Here is an 11,208-nt window from a genome sequence, read left to right on the forward strand (position 1 = left end):
ATCTCTATGTACAAAAGGTCAAATTTAACCTAAATTGGGATTCGCTTCATTTGACTGAATTAAAATTATTTAACCACTGTTAAGTTTAACTTCTAACTCATCAGACAATGTCAAAAATAGAGCAGCCTCAGTTGATTAACACTCTTTTGAGAAAGGATACCCTGACACTGTGGAACAAGCTGGAAAACATTCAGTCTACACACTACAAACTAAACTCCTGGGTTCAAGAGTCTTCCCTGACTAGTTCTTGTCCTTTTTTCTACGATGCTGTCACTGGCACGTGTTGTAGGAAAGGGCAACCTACTTGTTGTTAGCTACCAATACCTTAAGGCATCAGATTTTCAGCTTATCAACTTTTTTGTCCCAATAACCATGGAATTTGTTGTGATAGACAATATAGACACTTGTTCATCAGTTCACACCATCAACCTAATAACCAAATATAATAGAGAATTAAACACAAACTGATTTTGAAATTAAATTTTCCGGGAAGTATGGGAAGATAAAGGGTTATTTGTAAAGTAGGCAAACACACTCATTGATTTAGAAATTGCTTTCTTTTGTTCAATAACAAAAGTTTTAAAACCATTTAAAAAAAATTCTTGTATGCCATGTTATAAATGCCTCTACCTGCCTTTGCTTCTGCTAATCCCTCAGACTGGAATGCCCACTCTGCCACAGCAACGCAGCAAATGTCTACTCATCCTACCAGACTCAGCTCAAGCAGCAGCCATTCCTCTAGGAAGTCGTTCCTGAATACTGCCCGACCACCTCTACAGAGTTCCTCATTTCTTTTTTTTTTTTTTTTTTTTTGTGGTATGCGGGCCTCTCACCGCTGTGGCCTCTCCCGTTGCAGAGCACAGGCTCCGGACGCGCAGGCTCAGCGGCCATGGCTCACGGGCCCAGCTGCACCGCGGCACGTGGGATCCTCCCAGACCGGGGCGCGAACCCGGTTCCCCTGCATCGGCAGGCGGACGCGCAACCACTGCGCCACCAGGGAAGCCCCCTCATTTCTTTTTTATCTTCACTGTCTCCTATAGAGTTTTCTATGAGCGTCTTCTGAACCTTGGTGGACTTATTTATAACTATCTTCAAAACCAGACTAAGTCACCTGTCAGCAAGGACCACGTGGACTTCATTTTTGTATTTCCAGAAGCCCACACATAGAGTTATTGCCTGAAGGATGAATGGGAGAAAGCTTAATACAATGAAGTATGACATATTTATTCAATTAATCAGTTTTTTAAAGAACCTACTTTGGGGACTTCCCTGGTGACGCAGTGGTTGGGAATCCGCCTGCCAATACAGGGAACACGGGTTCGAGCCCTGGTCTGGGAAGATCCCACATGCCGCGGAGCTACTAAGCCTGAGCTCTGGAGCCTGCGAGCCACAACTGTTGAGCCCGAGCACCACAACTCCTGAAGCCTGCGCCTAGAGCCCGTGCTCCGCAACAAGAGAAGCCACTGCAATGAAAAGCCCGCACATGGTAGCGAAGAGTGGCCCCTGCTCTCCACAACTAAAGAAAGCCTGCACGCAGCAACGAAGACCCAATGCAGCCAAAAATAAATAAATAATTTTTTTAAAAAAGAACTGCTTGGTGCTGGACAGTGTTTTAGGTGCTGGTGACACAGAAGTAAATAAACCAGCAAAAATTTCTGCCCTCATGGAGCTTGCATCCCAGGGGCAATATAATAAAATAAATAAATAACAATATATGTTAGAGAGTTATAGGTGCTCTTAAATATAATTCAGGGGAGGGAAGAAATGTGTATGAGAAGCTTATAATGTAGTAGGCTGGCCAGGGAAGGCCTTATTGAGGAAGTGACATTTTAGAAAAAACTTGAAGCAGAGAGGGAGTAACTCATGGCTATATAGGAACGGGGTATAAGTTGAGAAAACAGAAGGTACAAAGGTCTGAGGGCAGAAGCACAGCTGATGTATTCAAGCAAGAAGCCAGATGTTGCTTCTGAGAAGTGGGCGGAGGGATTGGGTAAGGCCTTGTATGTCATAAAAGACTTTGGCTTTTACCCTGAATGACACTGGAAGCCATTGGTGGGTTTTGAGCAAAGAAGTGACAATGCTCTGGCTGCTGTACTGGAAATTGATTAGGCTGGGGGGAAGGAGGAGGCCAAGACTAGAAACGAAACCAATTAGGAGGCGACTGCAATAATGCAGACCAAATGATGGCAGCAGGGGTAGTGAGAAGTAGTACGATTCTGGAAATATTTTAAAGTAAACTAACAGGATTTACTGTTGGACTAGGTGTAGGGTGTGAGACAAAAGCATCAAAGATGACTCCAAGGTCTGGGCTTAAACCATCAGAATAGAGTTGCCATGTACTAGAGAAGAGTATAGGATTTGAAGCCCAAGGAAGTGGTTTTCAGTCCTAGCCCTGCCACTTCCTAGCTTTATGGAGTCATTTATCCTTTTGGTGTTTATTTACTCATCTGTAATATAGAAATAACAATACTAGTTGTTAAATGAAACAAAATTAGCAAAAGTGTTTTGTAAACCAAAAAAGCCTTCGGTTTTACTATTATCTCAAAAACTTTAAAGGGATTGTTTTGTTTCATCAACTCCTTCCTTCCTCCTCCCTTCAAAAATATGCACAGAAACTCCTTCAGAAATTAAGCCAAGAAACCAGAAATTTAAAATTCCATGTTATAATACAAAGCAGTCCTTTCTTCTTAGTCAGGGCTTTCAGTAAAGTTATAAAACACCAGTATAGACAAAACCCAGAGCCTAGCCCATAACGAAATGCCACAAGGTGGGAAGGTCACCGCATTTACCCCTTGTTGACATTCTTGTCGTCATCCACCCACTGGATGTGGATGTGCTCCTGGGGATCCTCGGCATCTGCCTTGCCACAGGTGACGGTGAAGTCCTTCATCTCCCGCAGCGCCTGCCTCAAGGCATCCATGTTCTCTGCAGTGATCTGGACCATAACGCCATCTGAGAATCAGCACCAAGACAATACAGATGGAAACAATGCAAAGCCAGGTAGAAGGGCAGGTGAAACCCTGTACCTGGCATCTAGCAAATCCCTCTAGGATTAAATGTAAAACTCTGTTCTGTTCTCTGAAGCTGACAGATACAAAAAGGTTTTGTTCTTTGAGCTGAACCTCTTACTCATTGAAAGTGTTATGAGGAGCAAATGCCAAGATGGATTCTGCTGAAAACACTTGCCTGTTGATTTCACTTCAGGCACAACAAAGTCTGTCCTGAGACTGCTCAAAGGGAAAACTTACACATGGTCACGTCCCTCTTTTGGACACACAGAGGATTTTGTTCGTGTTTCCACTGATGCATCTATCATGCTCTGATCATATTTATTCGTTTGCATCTCTCGCCTTACTATGACTGCATACAGTGAAAGCCAGTAAGTGTTTGTTAAATAAATCACTGAATAAACAGCAGTGGGATGGGGAATAAATCCATTTATTGACTAGCAATAAGGCAAACCTACCACATATGTTTTATATGGGCTACCATGTAGCCAACAGATGATAACTATTTGGGGGCTGCTACCTACCTGAGTCAAAGGCAAATACTGAAATTGAGGGAGAAAGCTGTCACATGCTGAGCAATTACCCTGCTTCGTTGACACAAAATTTTCTCAGCTAAAATAATTTCTAAAGAGCTTCAATAAAAATTTCATAAATAGGCAGCTAATTACTCTACTGACACACACACACAGTGAAGTGTAAGGCCTAAGAAATTCCCAACCCAAAGACATAAATATAACTTTTAAATACATTGCTTTGCATTTGTAAGAATCTGTGTCAGTTCAATTTATCATTTTGACAACACTGAAGGGGTGCTTTTTAATCACCTTGTAAAGACACAATTTCAAAGGTAGTCAATATTTGATCATATAGGCATTAATTAGTCATTTAAGACCAAAGAACTGCTTAGCTCCTAGATTTCTTAATAGAGTGTTTCTGCTATGTAGTATAATAGCATACTTTGCTCTTCACTTGCTGTTTTATTAAGTTTACCAATAGAGGAGATCAAAGTCAATCTCTTTTAACACACATAAGATTATCTATGTATTTCAGTTAACACAATGGAATCTACCCTCAGGAAAAACTGCTCTTAGGGTGCTGGAATGAGCTACTGTGGAAATGAAAACCTGTCCTTGTGTGTGCAGACTATATTTTCCAAAGATGACCACTATATGTCCCGTCTCACATGCTTTTCTACAATGCCACCTTTCCATTTCCCCATCAAGAAATAGAGTCTAACTTCTCTCCCCTTGAGCAGGCTTATGACCACTTCCAACACTAGAGGATGGTGGAAATGACACTGTGTGACTTTCAAGGCTGGGTCATAAAAACCAGTGCGGCTACTGCCTTGTGCTGGAGCACCTGTGCTTGGGAGTTCTGAGCCACCATGTAATAAGTCCAACTATCCCAAGGCTGCATGCTAAAGAGTCCAATGATAAGGACTCTGGTCATTACTCCTAGCCTTTAAATCATCCCAGCACAGGCCCCAGACTTGTGAGTCAAAAAACTTTCAGATAATTCTAGCTTCCGGCCATCAAGTAACCACCAACCTTCAAGCCATCCCAACTGAGGCCCCAGACATCACTGGGCAGGGTCAAGCCAACCCTGTATTGCCCTGTGAAGGGCAGACCCAGAGGAATCAGTGAGCATGATAAAATAGTTGTTCTGAGCCATTAAATTCTGGTTAAATTTGTTATACAACAAGAGTAAACTAGATCAAAAAACAGTGAAGAATAGTTGACAAAGAAAATAAGTATCCTGTGATAAACCATAATGGAAAAGAATATGAAAAAGAATATGTGTGTGTGTGTATTATATCTGAATCACTTTGCTGTACAGCAGAAATACATTATAAATCAACTAAACTTCAATAAAATAAATTACAAAAATCAATTAAACAATATGCTCATGAGCCTTTCATTAAATTTCATTTAATTAACTTTTGTCAGGATATGTGTCACGTCAATTATAGCAAACCAGCAGCAAATGAATCCAATTCTGTACACCAAATGGTGATTGCAGCATTCTTGTGGGTAATTGGGGCTGAACTTCATCTACATATTTACAGATTCACACACAGTGATATATCTGAATTCAGACTATGACCCTTTGGGTACCTTATTCCAGAGCTCTGAAAAGCCATCTCTTAACTTTTATGTTGGTGTCCCGTGATACCTCTACCAGTTACTCCCTTCTTTGGAGAGCCAGGCAACCTTATGACAGTTTTAATTAGCTGTAGAGTGAGATGCTATTGAATAAATAATAGGAGTCAGAAGTCTATGGCAGAACTTCCCTGGTGGCGCAGTGGTTGGGAGTCTGCCTGCCAATGCAGGGGACATGGGTTCGAGCCCTGGTCCGGGAAGATCCCACATGCCACGGAGCAACTAAGCCCTGTGCCACAACTACTGAGCCTGTGCTCTAGAGCCCGTGAGCCACAACTACTGAGCCCGTGTGCCACAACTACTGAAGCCCGTGTGCCTAGAGCCTATGCTCCGGAACAACAGAAGCCACTGCAATGAGAAGCCCGCGCACCACAAGGAAGAGTAGCCCCTGCTCGCCACAACTAGAGAAAGCCCACATGCAGCAACGAAGACCCAATGCAGCCATAAATAAGTAAATAAATACACACATACAACAACAGAAGCCACTGCAATGAGAAGCCCGCGCACCACAAGGAAGAGTAGCCCCTGCTCGCCACAACTAGAGAAAGCCCACATGCAGCAACGAAGACCCAATGCAGCCATAAATAAGTAAATAAATACACACATACATACATACATACATACATACATTTATTTAAACAAAAGAAAGTATTCAGATTAATTCATTTGTTTAGAACTGACAGGTAGCACAAATGAGACTAGCTGGAATTAGACGTCAATCCAAAAAAGAAAAAAAAAAGTCTACGGCAAAAGTGTCAAGGCTTCCTTTAATGTCCCTTGTTTTTCAGTTGAACAGTTAGGACTGAATTAATGTACATGCAGTAAATAACTCATTCTTTACCTTCCACAATACTGGACTTGGCAAGATATCCTGAAGAGGATTTCAGAGCGCCACTGAACACAAAGAAACTGGCACCAGTCACTAAAATAGCAATAGAAATAGTTTAGTGAAGAAAGACTCTGAGTTGGAGGGGTTGAAAATAATAATGAAATATTTGGTAGTTGGGAGCTCCAACCAACATCATACAGAAAACAAAAAACACCGACTCTATACACCACAATAGACAAGTAACCAATAATTCAAATACTAATGATAGCTTAGAGAATGAGGTTTTAAGATATACTCTCCCATTCTGTTTTGTGCTTCCTTCAATCAAGAAGCAAAGAAATTTTAGTGGTCAAGACTAGGGCTTGGTCTGCAGCTTGTTTTTGTAAAAAAAATTTTATTTGAACACAGCCATATCCATTCATTTACATATTGTCTATGGCTGTTTTTGAAGTATGATGCCAGAGTGTTGGCAACAAAGACCACAGGCCTGCAAAGCCTAAAATATTTATCATATTCACAGGAAAAGTTTGCTGACCCCTGATCTAATTCATTGCTTTTTTTAGATCAAATATATTTTGAATATGGAGGGAGATATGGTTGCCAACTATTTTATTTACCAAGTGGAGCTATTAAAAAAACAAACACCCATTTAAAAGACAAACACCTCTTCATGAAAGAAAGGATATTTAATTACATTTAGCTTTATGAAAACTGCACTTTTATTTCTCCACATCTTAAACTGGACTGAGCTATTCCACCTTCCTACCCATTGGGCCTACAGTATCTCTAATGGGTAGGTGATCCAGCCTTTGTCAGAGACTCCTAGTGACAGGGAGCCCACAAAGCACAAGGCAACCATTTCTATTTCTGGATAGCTCTCAGTGTTACAGAGTGTGCTCTCAAATTTAGCCCAAATCTAGATCCTTGTAGCTTTCACCCACTGGTGCTGGTTTTGGTCTTTTGTAGCTATAGAGGGTAAGTTGAATATTGTTTCCACATAATAGAAAACCTTAAAAATAGAGATAGCTATTTTTCACCCTCTTTCAATCTGTACTTTTCCAGGTTAAACATTTATACTTTATTCAAGAGGTCTTCCTTTGACCTAGTTTCTAAACTTCTCACAGGCCTTGAATCATCCTCTGAAGACCTTCTAGTTTTATCACCAATTATGTTAATGATATCCAGAACTTATTCAAATATTATAGATATGATTTGACTAATAGGGAGCATAGTGGATTTATCACCAACCTATTTTAGATATTATATTTGAATATACATGTGCTCAGTACCTTTTATGCCTTTACTAAACAACTGATTTAAAAAATATACTGAAGACAATGACCTACAGTATGTCTACTAGAGAAGTGTTTCATAAAACATAGTAAAGAAAGCTAGTTTTAGGAGATATTCTGAGGGAAAAAAAGATTCATGGTCAAATAAATTTGGGAAGGTTTAGGCACTATCCTGCTTTTGTAAAATCACAATACACATCAGTTTGTTAAAGGCTCTGAAAAGTCCTGCAGTAAAGAAATCTGCTTAAACTTGTTTAACATAGGATTTCTCAGTCTAATATAATAAGCTAAACTTTTATTTATTTATGTGAATATTTAAAAAAAACCACAGAAGCTGATAAGACACTGTAGGAAATGGCACATTGAGCAATGCTTCTTAAATTCTAATGTGTATTTGAATCACACAGCAATTGTGTTAAAACACAAATTCTGACTTAGCAGATCTGGGGTATGGAGTCTTCATCTCTAACAATCTTCTAAGTGATGAGACCACATTCTGAGTACCACCGAATCTGGAAGGCTTCCTTCAGAATCCTGTCAACCTATTAATTTAATTAACATTCTTTGGGTATGGTCATTCAACAAGCTCTAAATCTACCTAAGCATATTCTCACCATGGGGCCTAGTCTTCTCCCTTCAAATATCAATGCTGGCTCTGTCAGTATCCTGAGGCAGTATTTTCAAGATGCTCCCCTCAATAACAGAGATCCCATTTGCAGCTCAGTCTGGGTAGTCAACATACTCCTAAAGAATAAGCTTGGAAAGGTTAATGTAATCAAACTGTGGTCACCTATTCTGACAGTGAGTGTTATGGGGCTGAGATATCCAACTCTCCAGTTCCAGTACAATCTTCCATTCTTATAACCTCAATCAGCTCAAACACTCACCCTTTCTGGGTTGATTGTGAATACTGATAGCCTGGGTCTGATAGTTGCCATCATCATTCTGGACACACACGAGATGAGAGTCTGCCTTCTCATTGAAGCAGGCACCCCCTGCCAGGACATGCTCATTGGACTTGTTCATGGCTTTCATCATCTGCAATCAAAGAAAGGCTAACTTTCTTATTCTGCCAAGAATGGGCATTTTTTGGTGTGTCTGACGTGGCACAACTCCACAACTTCTCAAAGACAAAAGAGAATATTATTATTTAATTAAAGTGACAAAGGAGCTACCAAATAATGAAAACAAAGTGAAAAATCAGTCACTGTTAGTAAAAATTCACATACTTGTTGAATTCTCTCTATAGTTTATAGGTGATTTATATTACAACCCAAACACATGACATTTTGCATTCATTTTCTGTCTTTTTATTGCTGCACTAAACTCAAGTAACTAAAATTAGTTTAGCTAATTACAATAGTTTCTCCTATCCACTGGATTCTCTGAGAATATATATACACTGAAATTCTAAGTCAAAAGAATCCCATATTTAAGTCTATCTTGCCTTCTTTTTCTACATCCATACAAAGGAGTGCTTTCCTCTACAAATATATGAACGCCATTATTTCTTAGTTTTATTAACTTATGTTTGGTATCTTCAATGAAATCACTTACTAATATTTTGCTTTGTTCTTATAAAGAGATTTAAGGTGATAATTCTGAACCTAACCTGGAAAAACTCATTGGCCACCACTTTGTATCTAGTAAATAAATCTGAGCTTATACCATCTTGATGCTAAAATCTGGCTTCTCGTTGAAATAGGCTAAGGATAATTTATTTGTTTGTTTTTATTCCCATTTTTTCCTTCATGTCATCATTTGTTAAACTTTCTAATTCAATCTTTTAAAATGGCTTTGATCTTTTGAAAACTCTAGTTTAAAACTTTTATTTTCTTTTACTCCCCTCTTCTTACATTATAAACTGCAGTGTGAAAAACAGCAGATGAGTGTTCTGATACCTTTTATATTCTTGTATCACTATACTAAAAAAAATGTATTGAAATGAAATTCATGACATAAAATTAACCATTTTAAAGTGAACAACTCAGTGGCATTTAGTACATTCACAACGTTCTTCAATCACCACTCTTATCTAGTTCCAAAACACTTCCATCATTCATTCCAAAGTAAAATCCCTTACTCATTAACCAGTTTCTTCCCATTCCCCCCTCCAACCACCAATCTGCACTCTGTCTGTATTCTGGATATTTCATATAAGTGGAACCACATAATATGTGACTACTGTGTCTGGCTTCTTTCACTTAGCATAATGTTTTGGGAGCTCATCCATGGTATAGCATATATCAATACTTCATTCCCTTTTATGGCTGAATAATATTTCATTGTGCATATACACCACAATTTGTTTAACCATCCATCCATGAATGTTAGGGCTATGTAGGCCTTTTGGCTATTGTGAATAGTGCTACTATGAAAATGTGTGTACATGTACTTGTTACGAGGACCTGTTTTCAATACTTCGGAATATATACTAGGGGTAGAATTACAGGGTAATATGGTAATTCTATGTTAACTTTTTGAGGAGCTGCCAAAATGTTTTTCACAGTGGATGAACCATTTAAAATTTCCACCAACAATGTACTAGGTTTCTAATTTCTCTGCAGCCTTGTCAACACTTGTTATTTTCCACTGTTGCTGTTGTTTTTTATAGCCATCCTAGTAGGTATGAAGGAGTACCTCATTGCGGTTTTGATTTGCATTTCCCTAGTGACTGATGACATTAAGCATCTTTTCAAGTGCTTGTTGGCCATTTGTATATCTTCTTTGGAGAAATGTCTCTTCAAGTCCTTTGCTCGTTTTTAAATTGGACTGTTTGTCTTTTGTGTTGAGTTATAAGAGTTCTTTACATATTCTAGATCTAGAAACCAGATCCTTATCAGATATATAGATTGCAAATATTTTCTCCCATTGTATTGGTTGTCTTTTCACTTTCTTGTTAATGTCCTTGGATGCACAAAAGGTTTTAATTCTTATTAAGTCCAATTTATATATTTTTTTCTTTTTTTGCTTGTGCTTTTGGTGTCACATCTAAAAATCCACTGCCAAACCAAAGGTCATGAAAACTTACCCTCATGTTTTTTTCTAAGAGCTTTATGGATTTAGCCCTTATATTTAGGTCATTGATCCATTTTGAGTTAAACTTTGTTCATGGTTTGAAGTAAGGGTACAACTTAATTCTTTTTATATGTGGATATTCAGTTGTCCTAGTACCATTTGTTGAAGACTATTCTTTCACCATTAAATAGTCTTGACATTCTTGTCAAAATCAACTGGACATAAATGTGTGAAATTATTTCTGGGACCTTAATTCTATTCCATGCCAATACCACACTATTTTGATTACTGTAGCCTTGCAATAAGTTTTGAAATTGAGGAGTGTGTAGGCTCCAATTTTGTTCTTCACAAGATTATTTTGGCTTCAGAGTCCCTTGCAATTCCAAATGAATTTGAATATTGGCTTTCCATTTCTACAAAAAAAAAAAATAGGCCACTGGAATTCTGATAGGGCTTGCACTGGATCTGTAGATCACTTTGGTAGTATTGACATATTAACAACATTAAGTCTTCCAATACATGAACATGAGATGTCTTCCCATTTATTTAGGTCTTCTTCAAGTTCTTTCAAGAAGTTTTATAGTTTTCAGGTTTCAAATCTTTTACCTCCTTGGTAAATTTATTTCTAGGTACTGTATCGATACAATTCTGAGATATCATCATCTCCTGGTTTGACTTTGTTATGTTTATAACTCTTACAAAGTTAATATTTTAATACATAGCTGTATCGCCAGAGGCATCCAAACAATAATTAAATATTCCTCTCACACTAACTTTTATCAACCCATTAAAACAAACCAGTTCTATCAGGGTTTTCCAAAGATTACTTTTTTTTTTTTTTTTTTTTTTTGGGGTACGCGGGCCTCTCACTGTTGTGGCCCCTCCAGTTGGGGAGCACAGGC

General features: G+C 38.6%; 1 protein-coding gene across 1 annotated transcript in view; it reads right to left on the reverse strand.

The window, feature by feature from the left end:
• Window positions 1-2,743: 2,743 nt before the first annotated feature.
• Window positions 2,744-11,208, reverse strand: part of ZFYVE9 (zinc finger FYVE-type containing 9) — a 184,506-nt gene continuing 176,041 nt past the window's right edge. The window contains 4 exon segments of the mRNA XM_028489397.2: window positions 2,744-2,891; window positions 2,894-2,952; window positions 6,009-6,089; window positions 8,176-8,326. Of these exon segments, the coding sequence (XP_028345198.1) occupies window positions 2,811-2,891; window positions 2,894-2,952; window positions 6,009-6,089; window positions 8,176-8,326 (372 nt within the window). The 3' untranslated portion in view covers window positions 2,744-2,810.

Source organism: Physeter macrocephalus, chromosome 4 (genome assembly GCF_002837175.3).
Source record: "Physeter macrocephalus isolate SW-GA chromosome 4, ASM283717v5, whole genome shotgun sequence".
In the NCBI taxonomy this organism is placed as follows: Eukaryota; Metazoa; Chordata; class Mammalia; order Artiodactyla; family Physeteridae; genus Physeter; species Physeter macrocephalus.